Here is a 13277-nt window from a genome sequence, read left to right on the forward strand (position 1 = left end):
CTCAGAGAAGTGACTAGTGACTCTCACCTGTTAATAACTGAAGTCTGGGATCACAGACAGAATGGGTGTCAGCCTGCCCAAAACGACCCCCAGGCCACGCTCATGGGAGGGCACGATCAGAGTCAGTCTCTGGAAGTGTTGGGTATCATTTACATCCAGTCATCAGTGCACGACATGGGTAAGAAGAATGTTAGCAAAGATGGGCTAATGCCAGGAAAATTTTAATGACGGACAGTAGCTTTTGTTCCATATCCTACACTCAGACATCTAAGAAGGCCAATGGCCTTTGACCTCTTGTGCTGTTAGGTGATATGGTAGCCAACAGCACCATCAGGGCTGGCAGTGTCACCTTCTGCAGTTGATACACATCCATATCATCTCCAAGGCTAGATTTTCAAGAAAGGAGGAAAAGCCTTGGCAAGCAACTTGAGTATATTTCCAGCTTCATAAAATAAACATTTACCAAGGATTGTTGTAGGGATGAAGCATTATTTTGCCAAAATTCACAATGGCTAAACAACTGAGCTGTTTGTTCTTCAATAAAATTTCCAGGAAGTTACCAAATTGAAAAATACCTTATTTCTGTTCTACTGGTTTTTAACATCTCAGTTTGAGGACCCTGGACACCCTACATTGCCAGGCTCACGAGCCACCAAGACTGATCGATAGCCCTGACTTCTTTATACATAATGTTTTCTGTGAATGCTATCTTTAAACTAAAGAATCCCCAAATCATTTATTTAAATTCTTTAGTTGAAACTAATTTCAAACCTATACAATTAGATTTGGGCTATGTATTCCCACTTGGATATTACAATAGGCACACACCATTTCCATGTGCCCCTCATTAATAAAATTATCTTTCATTACCTGGTCAAATGTTGCCCAGTTTCCTCATTCTATAATGATTACTAAATCACTTTTAATGGATAGAAACTTGAAAATATTTTTTCTGTGTGCACAGCAGGTGAATCCTTGAATAACTTTTTGATTATGAAACTTTTCTTTCTAGTGCCCATTCTGATCAAGTATTTTCATTTAATTTGCCTTCTTTTATAGGTTCTGATGACCTAGTGAATGAAGCATTTGACTTTGCAAAGAATTTATGTTCCTTGCAGCTGACTGAAGAGGAGATTGCTTTGTTCTCATCTGCTGTTCTGATATCTCCAGGTAGGGAAGACTGAGGTCTTTACCTTTTCTTTTCAACCTGTTTTACTCTCTTTCACATGGATTACACCTACCTCAGCCAAAGTGCTCAAGTGAAACTTTAAAAGAACCATGTTTTCTTTAGCAAGCTTGTGATATCTGGGGGCAATTTAAAGGAAAGCAGTCTCAAATTAAATGACCAATTATGTCTCAAAAAAACAAGAATAGAGTATATGGTAAGGGTCACTCCAGATTCAGAGAAGTAAAATGATTCCTTAAAACATAAATAAAAACTGCCCTGGCTGGTGTGGCTTAGTGGATTGAGTGCCAGCCTGTGAACCCAGGGGTCACTGGTTCGATTCCCAGGCAGGACATATGTCTGAGTTGCAGGCCAGGTCTCTAGTAAAAGGCATGCAAGAGGCAACCACACATTGATGTTTCTCCCCCTCTCTTTTTCCCACCCTTCCTCTGTCTCTAAAAATAAATAAAATCTTTTTTAAAAAAGATAAATAAAAATTGATAGTGACTTGTTATAACTAAGTTCATTTTGATTTTAAAAATAAAGGATATAGGGAAAAAATGTCCAGTAAGGTGAAGCTTAGTAGAAATACACCTGAATGAAAGATCCATTGTAGGGACTAAAATAAATAAAACATATACTTTCTCCTCTCCTCTCCAATTATGTTGATGTACTCATTTCAGACAAATGGTGGTGCTTCTATTTTTGTTTACCTATCTTTAGCCAGATTAGCAGCTTTAAAAGGAGGTGAGGACAAGAAAGAAAAAAATGGCTTCTATTAAGACCAGAACATTCTAGCTCAAGCTCTGTCACCTTTAATCTGTATGACCTTAAACACTTGACCCCCTGAGAGCCTCAGTTTCCTCATAATAAAGACCTAGTCTAGCTCTAAAATGCAATGAAATAGCAAAAAGTTTTCAAAGAAGGTAAAGGGCAACATTTATAGATCAAATAGAACTGCAGCAACTGAGATACTTTTAATTTTTTTAAGAAATATTTATTTATTTTTTAGAGAGGGGAAGAGAGAAAGAAGGAGAGAAACTTCAATGTGTGGTTGCCTCCCATGCACCCGCTATTGGGGACCTGACCTGCAACCCAGGCATGTGCCCTGACTGGGAATCGAACCAGTGATTCTTTGTTTCTCAGGCCTGTACTCAATCCACTGAGCCACACCAGCTGGGGCGAGATACTCTTTAAAAATATATGCCAGCTTAAAAATGTATAGAATCCTAATATATACATGGCTCCTTCTTCAACCAGAATGAGAATTCAGAGTCACTCACTCAGCTGTCTCTGTAGTTAGATTTGGGGTCAAGGGACAGCAGTGTCCTTGACAGTTCTCCCCTGAAAGATAGACACATTCCTGCTAATTTTCACCATTGATAGAATCATCCTTCTGTAACCCACTTGTCTCTAGAGACCAGAACTCTTTTCTTATACCATAACATATTTTTCAGGGAGACTGGAAGAAATCAGCCTTACCTACGATGGTACGCTTTGACATATAGTTCTAGCTGTGCCTACCAATGATACCAGCCTCTACACTTTTTATCAGTTAGGCTTTATATATTTATTTTTTAATAATTTGAAGATCTTTTCCATTTGCTTCTGATTTTTTTCTCAGCTACTTTATCAAAAATGGAAATTTGTTATCATTCGGAGCCACAGTTTCTTTTGTGGCTCTAAATATCAAGCTGTTCCTTTAAAAAAAAATTATTTCCCAGGCCTAGAAACACAAAGCTAAATGGAAGAAGTATGAGAAATATTTACTTCTGGTAGCAACCAAATGCCAAATAATTTTGCTCCTACCATTTCCTCACTGTATTTGATTGTTGCCATACAGTATAGGCTAATAGAACGCTAATTCTAAGCCTGTGGGTCTCGGATGAGGAAGGTGTTTTCAAGCTAGTTCCTGCTTGCTCAGAGGAGGTGTTGCAAAATTCATTGTCCTCTGTAGGTATGTTTGTGGCAAGTCAGTAAATTCCTAACAACAAATATTTAAGACATGATATATCAAACCTAAATATTCCTTAAAGATAACTACTCCAGAAGGAAGGCAAGCTTGTACCTATGAATCGGGAGTCAATTGAACTATGTGCCTTTCTCTAGAAAGGATGTGCCGTGGCCATCAAATTCTGCTGAGTTTGGAAGCACTGTACTTGACTTACTCTACCTAATGGTGAATCTTCCAACCCTGATAACAGACCCACACTCAAAGTCCTTCGCTGTTCCAAATGCCTTGTTTCCCTCTCTGGCCCAGGGCCATATTTAAAAAAAGAGGGAAGACAGATTTCCAGCATGTACAGGCTCCCCCTCACGCCAGACCCCCACCCTTCCCCCAGGTTCTTGCCATAATGACCACTGTCTATTCAGTTCCAGATAGTTTAGAGAAGGGAGAGGGAGGGAAACTTAATTTATTCTGACTGACAATTGTCAACTGAAGGCTTTTGTGCTCTCTTACGTAAGGGTTTGCTTAACTGTTGGCTAGACTTGTTCTCGCCCTGTCTAGGATTACAGAATCGAGTTTCTCACCTGACCTGAACTGTGTTCAGAAGAATCATGTCCAGGTTCTTTTCCATGAGTATTTGTTCAGCATTTGGAGACTCCATGTGTTTCTCCATTGAAGTTCCAACCTAAGACATTGATGCTGGGCTGAATTTTGTCACCATGGTGTCTAAAGCTTCTAGGAAGAAAGGAAGGAAAGAAGGAGAAAGGGAGGGAAGAAGGGAATGAAAAGAGGGAGGGGGAAAGAAAAATGGGGGAAAGGAGGAAGGGAGAAAATAATAGAGGGCTTATCCTATTCACCATTTAAAAATTCAATATAGAAAAAGAGGACTCGGGATTAAATTCTTTAAACTGGTTTATGTTTATGCTGTAGAAATGGCAACATAACCTATGAAAGGGAAGGGACAAACTGAACACCAAAAATATTCCTATACAATACATTTTCCTCACTTTTTTAATTCATCTCTTCACAAATTATTAACTTCCACTTTGAAAGAAAATCTCAGCACATGTCCAGAAAGTATATGAGATAAAAATTGTCACACTGTAATAAACATGAAGGAGTTTATTTAATCATTGGGTCCTTGCCTCCATTCTGGTTTTCTATGTCAATGTATTGGGGATTCATGTCATCATATAATTGCTTATAAAATATTGATGTCTTCTATAGAAAATTACATGACTCCAGAAGCAATTTAGAACTAATTTGAAGTGGATCTGAAACTCAGTCTTTGTATATGTAGGTGAAAAAAAAACAAAGCTTACATTCCCTCCCCTTCTGACCCATTCTTTTCCTTTGTCAGATCGAGCCTGGCTGATAGAACCAAGGAAGGTCCAGAAGCTTCAGGAAAAGATTTATTTTGCACTTCAACATGTGATTCAGAAGAATCACCTGGATGATGAGACCTTGGCAAAGGTAGGTCCTCAGACCTCAGACCCACTCTCACTAAGAGTACAATGAGCAAAGGAGGCCTAGTTGTATAAAGCAAGAGATGTTTCTCAGCAAACCAATTTCTAGAAGTTACCAAAGGTGCATAATTTTGAGGTACACGTTTTAAAAGAGAGACTAGTAAATTGCAATAGATTGAAAGGAGAATGACGTCCTTAGGGAAAGAAGATATTGATGGACCTGAACCCCAGCTATAGGAAAACAAATCAAAGAAAATGAGGTATTTCATCTGAAAAACGAAAAGTTCGAAGCAAGGAATCAACTCCTCAGAATTCATTTGTGACAGACACAAGTGGAGATTTTGTGCCACGTAGGAGTCAGGTCTAAGAAAGGTAAGAGGAGGTAGATTTTTACTCAAAATAAGGAATAACTATGAAACGCTGACGGTTACTGAACAGACTGTGTGAAGCAGAGCGCTCCCCGTCATTAGCCATATTCTAATAGGTGCTGCTTGCCTTCCTCTCAGGTATATTGTAAATGATGGTGCTACTCAGAATGGTAGATTAGACTGATTCCATGTAAAGTTCCCTTCACTTCTAATCTCTTCACTCAAGATTTGCCCTGGGGTTCTTTCAAAATGACAAGTGTCTCATGAGTAAAAGCAAGCAACATGCCATCAGTTTCTTGACTCAGCTTAAGAATAGTGATGTTTAAAAAGAGTACTGAGAAAAGTTGTTTACCAAAGTAAAGTGATCATAAAAAGGAAGAAAGAAACCCTGGCTGGCATAGCTCAGTGGATTGAGCGTGGGCTGTGAACCAAAGTGTTGCAGGTTCGATTCCCAGTTCAGGGTACATGCCTGGGTTGCAAGTCATGACCCCCAGCAACTGCACATTGATGTTTCTCTCTCTGTCTCCTTCCCTTCCCTCTCTAAAAAATAAATAAATAAATAAATAAATAAATAAATAAAAAGGAAGAAAGAATTTTCTAATAATTGATACTTAGCATTATTTTAGATTTTAAAGTATCTCTGATTTTTTTAAGAAGTGGAATATTTCTGAGAGCCAGAATTATTTCAGACTTTCAAGAATCTTGCTCTCTTAAAAACTGAAATTTTTGAGAGGGTAAGCAGTTAGGAAATGGAGCTTATTCATGGGAAAACCCTCTCACGCTGCTCTTGAAGTTCTCTATTTAAAAACGAAGGGAAGACTCTATTGGAGACACTATCAGATTTTACTTTGCACATAGAGAGTATTGTTATAAAAAACCTTAATGAGTTGAATATCCTGCTCTATTATGATACTATTTTATTTAAATTAAGACATCCTAGGAAGAACATTTCCACACTGTAGAGTGATATTTGTCTTTGGTGTAACTTTGCACTACGTGGGAAAGAACAAATCGCCTTCTCTCTGCACTTCAGTTTTCTCCCAGTTAAGAGCAAAGCAACATGCTTTCAGATACTCTGGACAGAAAAGATGGCACTGTGAAGATATGTGTTTGTCTCTATAATTGCATAATTAGCATATATATGCATAAATACATCTAGTTAATTAAAGGGGAGTGTTTCTTGCATTTGGGATCTCCCATAAACTTTTGTCCCCATATTTACCACACCAAAATTAAAGTCTTGGTAAAATCCAGAGTTAGATGAAAGTTGTTGCTATTCTGTTTAAGGGTGTTTTCTGCTTTTCAGAAAACTCTGGTTTCATCATGTGTAAAATAAAAATTATAATTCCTTACTTCTGTATAGGTAGGTTTTGATGTTCAAATGAAATACATTTACTGCATGAATTCTAATACACTGTGACCTTGTGTTTATTACTATCCTAAAGGAGTGTACATTTTAAAAAGGAGACTAGTGGATTGTAATAGATTGAGAGGAGAGTAACATCCTTAGGGAAAGAAGGTATTGATGGACCTGAACCCCAGCTATAGGAAAACAAATCAAAGAAAGTGAAGTATTTCATCTGAAAAACAAAAGTTTTTCATGCTTAAACCATTTTTTACCTTCTGTTATCCTGGTACTGGTCATCTAAGGTATTTGAGATGGAAAGGAGACAGAGAAATTGAAGAATGAAAGTTATTTAATGGCAAGAAAAAAAATTGAAACACCGACTGTAAGTCAGGTTAATTCTCCCTTCACCATCTTTAGTGGGAAAAGTACATAAGTCAATTCTTTTATTTTTTAAGTTTTTTTAGATATAATTGACTTACAACATTATATAGTTTTGGGTGTATTACATACTGATTTGATATTTATATTATATATTGCAAAATGACCACTGCAATAAGTCTAGTTAACATCAATTCAGTTCTTTTCTTATAGAAATAATGTCACAAAGCTGGAAACCAGAGAAAGCATTAGAAGAGGGTAGTTTCTTGTGTGAAATTCACTGGAGCCAGATGACAAAGCATTGCTTGCACAGGTCATGTGTGGGTATTGGGTTTTTGCATGGACCCTTCCTTGTATCAGTCATCATTTTACTTGGATGTTATGTAAACTAATGTGGAAGCATCAAGAAACAAAATAAGAACTGGACTCTTATTTATCCCAGCTCTCAACTGTGTAGCTTTGGATAAGTCACTCCATCTGTCTAAGACTCAGATTCATCACTCGTCAGGTGCTGGGGTGGGGATGGGTAAGTCTCTTGAGTTCCTGATGGCTTGAATGATTTAAGGATGATGTCTTCACAGACATAATAGGGATACCCTCTCATCAAAACCACAGTATCCAGATGGAATAAATGTTTCATTTAAATCCAAGAAATTTATTCTACCCTACCACAGAGTCTCCTCACTTTTTCAAAAATGCTCCTTCTGCCTTCATAGTCATGGAGCTCTCAGGTCTCCACAATACCTCTGAAACAGTGAGGACCATTCTTACTATACGTTATTTATAGACCCTTTAGGCTATAAACGTTATGAAACTTATCTCCAGAAAAAATGCGCACATACCCAAATGTTGTATCGAACTACAGGGGCTCAGGTTAAATCCCCAGTGGGGGTACATCTGCCTTCTGTGTAATGTGCAAAGAGTACTCCCACCCAGTTTGACCCTGAACAGGAGTAACAGACATCAGGTGAGAGGTACAGGGCTCACACACAGTCAGTGTACTTTGTTCTGAAGGAAGAGTCTCCAACACACTTTCTACATGTCCACCTCCTGAAATTAAAGTTCAAGTAGCAGTACCTTTTACTTTTGAGCAAATTTGGACCAAAGGAAGTTTTGAAATTCCAGAAATGTATGTCCATTCACTAAAAGGTCTTAATCTCTCTATATTAATTAGCTTGTTTATTTATTTGTCTGTCTGGAAAAATACTCTAATAAAGAATCTAGTTTTCTTTCCTCATCAGATAGTATGTAGTATATTTGTAATAACCCATCAAAACCATTTTCTCGCTGAGCAACCCTGGACAAGTGACTTAACCTCTCTGTGCCTCAGTTTCCTCATCTGTAGAATGTGGCTGTAGACAGTATTGCTCTCATATGGTTATTTTGAAGACAAAATGAGATTAAACATAAGCAAGCTGTGTGGTTCATAATACATAGTTTGTGGAGAGAAGAAATTATATTTTGGCAGAGAATTTTTATCTAAGAGATGGTATATTTGAGCTAATTACCAATGGATGAAAACTATTTCAAAAAATGAAAGTTGGAGGGGTGAGAGAGTGGAGAGGTGGGACAAAGCATTCCAGGTGATTGGGGACCTGGTATGGAGGTAAGAGAGTACAAGGTGTATTTGAGCTATGAATAGGAGTTGGGTTTGGCTGGAACCTGGACTTGAAAAGCCAGTAAATAAGATGACACTGGTCACTTTCACTAAAGCTCATGAAAAAAAATCCACACACATATATTTATTATACACATGTACATTTTCTAAGCCCCATCTGACTACGGGAGGCAGCCCATCTGTTCTCTGGGCTTTACTTTTCTTGTCTGGGAAATGAGTCAGTTGCACTGGATGGTCATTGAAGTCCCTTCAGCATCATATTCTTTGATTTAAAAAGAGAAAAATAGAGGTTTCTCTTTAAGATCTTCTTTTGCCCTTCAATGCTCAGTCCAGTGTGATAGTTTTAAGATTCTGTGGATGTTCTTCCATTACAATAAGTGAGGAAAGAGACTCATATCACCAAGTACTTCAAATCAGTACTCTGTGCATATGGTGTTTTAGTCTAGGCTGATACTCTGGCCCAAAGCTGCAAAGCATACAGTGTTTACAAAGCCTGTGTCCAGAAGTCAGCATTCCTGTCAGGCTTCAAAGTGGGTCCCTGTCACCTTGCCCTGTAGGTGCTGCGATGACCCTCTTTGAGATCCTCACTTCCTGGGGTGAGGGCTGCTGTTGGGCTTAGGAACTGGTGGTGCTCTTTCTCCACTCAGCTAATAATAGCGTGACCACTGACTTCTGTGGGAGGGGTAGGATGGGAGAGAAAGCTGTGCATGTTAGAACTGCAAAGACCAGTGATGATTCTGTTCTCTGGCCTGTGGGCTTCCTTATTACAAGTCACTAAGTCTGCCATTCTTGTGGCCCTGCACAGAGCAACAGAGGGAGAAGGAGAAAAGGAGCCAGTCCAGCTAGTGCCAGGTTGAGGCAGTGTACTCACGGCCAAGGGCAAACATGGGTCTGCATGTCTGCTTGTATCCTGCCCCCAGGTACAAATTCCCAGCCCTTTCCTAAGAGTAGCCTCTTTGTCAAGGTCATAGCTAGAGCCTTCTCAATGTAGTCTTCTCCAGTTCAACCCCTTCTGCTGTGTCTCTTGGGTAATTAGAGTTGTAGAATATTGTTAGATAGCATATATATGTTTCCCAGCATGCCTACAAATGTATGCAACACTCCTGGAGGTATGTTCTTACCCAAAGCTGGATTGTGAAGTTTGAAAGTGGCAAACTCCATGACAACATATGTGTATATCCAACGGGCAGGCATGGAGAACTCAGACCACAAAGTCTGCTCACCTCACCATATGCAGAGCCTAGAGGGAGAGTTATTTTTATGTGTACACAACTAGAACACTTCAGTGAGTACCATGCCTTTGACTCACTTCTCAAAACTGTGTGCAAATGCTTGTGCTTTGGCATGTGCTATAGATGCTGCCTTTCCAGGAATCAGGGGCCACACCACCCTTTTGGGTGTTTTCAGACCCATAGTTCTATGCTGATAAGCCCCTTCTGATTCTTCCAGGGTGTGGAGGTGTCTATGTGGGGAAGGTATTTGGCTGAGCTCAGAGTCTCTGTCACCCCTCTCTTCTTTCCTATTCCTGGCTGGCCAGGAAGTTACCTGCCCCCAACTGGGGTTTCTCTTTTCTTCTATACTTTTATAGAAAATATTATTCCTTCAAGGAAAGATGACGGCAGTGCTATTACTATTTTCTTTTTCTATCATTATTAAATAGTCTTTCTAAGCTCTTGCAGCCCTCGAAGATCTCTTCCTCCACAGGTATGAGCCTGAAGTTATGCCATGTTAACGAAAAAGCAATGGAGATCTCAGATTAGCTATGAGAACAGAATGCCCTGCCGAGAAGAATGGCTGCACCATGTGGTGAGATGCCTGTTCCTTTGAGGTTCATCTCCTCTCAGATCTGGAAGGCTTCAGCCTTCCCAGGACGAGCTCTGATCATCAAGCTGGGAGAGGCACAAGCCAAAAGGTTCACTAACTTCTTAATTCCTAAGTCTGTTTCTAGCATTAGAATAACAAAACTGCATCATCAATATAGAGACAGAAGTTTGTCTTTCTAGTATCACACTACCAGGTTACTAAATAAAAGCTCAAAAGTGAAATGGATGTGTTTAGCCTCACGTGTGCCCTGTTTGTATCAGTGCCCCAGAAGTTTCTTACACTTTGATCGAGCCCTTGTCGGCTTCCTGCATCAGGCTGGAGGGCATCTAGGTGGCCGGGGAGCCCATAGGAACAAGATCACTAGTTTTACATTCTTCATGTTTCATTTTTTTCAACTTCAAATACTCCAGTCATAAAATTATGGATTTTTTCTCATAAAACTACCCTCTGGAAGGAGGCATAGAATTATTATCGCTCCTTGAACAGTTGATTTTCCTCCTTCTAGACCCCTGTAAGTATAAGCTAAAGCTTCCTTCTTATAAAAAAAAAAGAAAAAGAAAGAGAGAGAGGTAAAATGCCTTTTTTACAGACCCTCTGTCTACTCCTGCTACAGGGATTATTTAAACATGAAGAAATTTCATGATGATTTGAAATCGACTACCCCCTCCATCTCCAAGTGCTTCTGGATCACCTCCCCAGCTGTTTAAAAAGTTGTTGAGCCATTAACTGCTGCTGCGGCTGCTCGGAGCTCCCTTTGAAATGGGGGTCCCCCAGTGGTAGTACATAATATTAATGAGCAATAAGTGACTGCCTGCTGCTCCCTCCACCAGGCTCTTCTGGGCTCTGACAAGTGCTGCTGCTGCCTCCGCACGCCCGGCCTCATGGCCCTCCCTGCCTCCACAGTGATGGATGCCCCTGTCAGCACCTCCATCTCCACAGCTGATTGGGTGCCTTTAAATCGGCCTCTTCTGAGAGCACAGAGATTGAGGAAGCCCTTTGCCTTTCTCGGTGTTCCTTGTCCAAGTGGTCCCAAGTGGTCCCTAGTTCACAAAAAGCTATTCTCACCGTTCAGCCCATTCTACAGATGAGCATCAGGGACGGAATCCCAATCCCATAGAAGAGGGGAAAATGAATTTCTAAATCAGGTGCCTCTTAAACCCAATTTTAGGCAGGAAAAAAGCAAGAGTCTGTCCAGATTCTCTTTCTGAAGCCAAATGCAGGGTTAAATAATTCCAGTGCAGATGAGCAAGTGCAGAAGGGTTTCAGGCCCCCTCTCATACATACACTTAATTTCCCACGCCGCTTCTTCCCTAAGGAAACAGAAAGGTGCTTTAAGAATTTTAGTTCCTAGGGTTCTACTTTATGGATCACAGTTTATTAAATGAGCGATGTACTTTAATCGCTACAAGAACATGAAAATCAATGTGTTGCTTTTATTTCAGTAAAAGTAAATGACTGATTTTGTATTCACACATAATGTACAGAGAGGCTCAATCTTTGGTTCTGGTTCAGGACTAAGCAGGTGTCTTGCCCTACGTCCCATCTGGCTAAACAAGCCTGGCCTTGACTATGCATTTCTCTCCTTGAAGGAAGCATTTTGTCGGCACGGAAGTGTGACACCTAACATGTGTGTCGCTGCTCTGTGCCAGGCACTGCTCTAGGCAGTTCGTGTGTTGGCCCCTTTAACCCTCACAACAGCCCTCTGAGGTGGGGGCTGCCCTGATTGCCATCTGACAGATAAGAAAGCTGAGAGGTAAGTGACCTGCCCAAGATCACCTAGCTGTAAATAGCAGATCCAGGATGCAGACATGCTTCACAACCCGTATTGCTTTATCACTAGGCTAATCCTCTCTGGTGCATCAGGGGGCTCAGGAAAGTCATTACCTGTCCCTCACCAAAGTAACAGAACTAAGCCCAGGGACTCTCCACTCTCTAGGTATAACTTCCCTGCCTGTTTCCTGAAAAGCTGCCAACTTTACACTCAGCTACCAGGCTGTTTCGAACATGATAAAGAATTTATTTTTCAGTTTTGGAACACAGCTGTAAACATATAAGATTTGAACTTCTGAAGCAGTGTTTCTCAAACGGGGACCCAGTACATCTGCATCCCCACGGGATGTTCATTTCAGACATAGAGTCTGAGCCCCTCCTAGACCAACAAAAACATAATCCCTAGGCGTAGATCCCAGCGATCTGCATGTGTAGGAAGCACCCCAGCAATTTTTATGCATGCTAAAGATGCACAAGCTTTCTGGAGTTACTTCTGAGAGTTTCAGGAGCTCTGCACATCATCAATTCAACTGCAGATGATTATAGAAAGCTTTCAAAGCCTCTCTGCATTCAATAGCTATTTCAGGGAGAATTGTAATGTGCAAGAAGTGTTCTGAAACTGTTATAGTCTCCTTCTGTGTGAACCAGATGGTTAAGAGAGCTTGAATAATTTCCCAAGGAACTCTAGTTAAGTAGACACTTGTACATTCCTTACCTATGAAAACATAGTAAATACCCAGTTTTCCATGCTGGGCCCAAAGCAAATCTTTCAGAATGAGAGATTCTGATCATCTTTCTGTCTTTTTTTTTTCCTTTTTCCTTAAAACCCTTACAAAGACCTCAATGAAACTGAGACCTTGTGACATCTGGCCATAGCCACCTCTCCAGCTGTATCCTTGAACATGCTTGTCCACTATGCCAGTGACACTGAACTTCCTTCAGTTCCTTCCAGTGCCCCAAGCAAGCAGAGCATCTTTGCATTTGCTCCTGGGGCATATTACATAACCCCTGCCCCAGCATGTAGTTAGCTCTCACTCTTCCTTCAAAGCCCACTGTAGTGGCACTTTCTAAGGGAAGCCTTCCCTGGCCTGCCAGAAGAGGTCAGGACATCCTATTATCCACCACTTCCAATACCATTCTTCTATAGCACGCACCACAGGTTTTCCGTCTGCTTTGGACTATGTGGTCACTTTATTCACATCTGTCTTTCCAAGTGGATTATTAGCAAGAGCCATACTGTTTTCTGTCTTCTGCTGTTTAGCAGAGTGCCTATTATAAGTTTAAGCAACTCATAATGTTGGAGAGAAAGTCTTCATTCTCCTTTTTTATTTCCATCCCTATAGCAGTAAATAGCAGTGAGAATGGGAAGTCTGAACACCAGATTTCTTTATG

General features: G+C 40.3%; 1 protein-coding gene across 2 annotated transcripts in view; it reads left to right on the forward strand.

Moving 5' to 3' along the window:
• RORB (RAR related orphan receptor B) overlaps positions 1 to 13277 on the forward strand; it is a 191800-nt gene that overhangs the window by 169786 nt on the left and 8737 nt on the right. For both annotated transcript variants that reach the window (XM_045840679.1, XM_045840678.1), the window contains exons 8-9: positions 1060 to 1170; positions 4474 to 4586. In XM_045840679.1, the coding sequence (XP_045696635.1) occupies positions 1060 to 1170; positions 4474 to 4586 (224 nt within the window). The remainder of the gene's footprint in view (positions 1 to 1059; positions 1171 to 4473; positions 4587 to 13277) is intronic.

The sequence above is a fragment of the Phyllostomus hastatus genome, unplaced genomic scaffold (assembly GCF_019186645.2).
Source record: "Phyllostomus hastatus isolate PE091 unplaced genomic scaffold, TTU_PhHast_1.1 phas_contig_34, whole genome shotgun sequence".
Taxonomy (NCBI): Eukaryota; Metazoa; Chordata; class Mammalia; order Chiroptera; family Phyllostomidae; genus Phyllostomus; species Phyllostomus hastatus.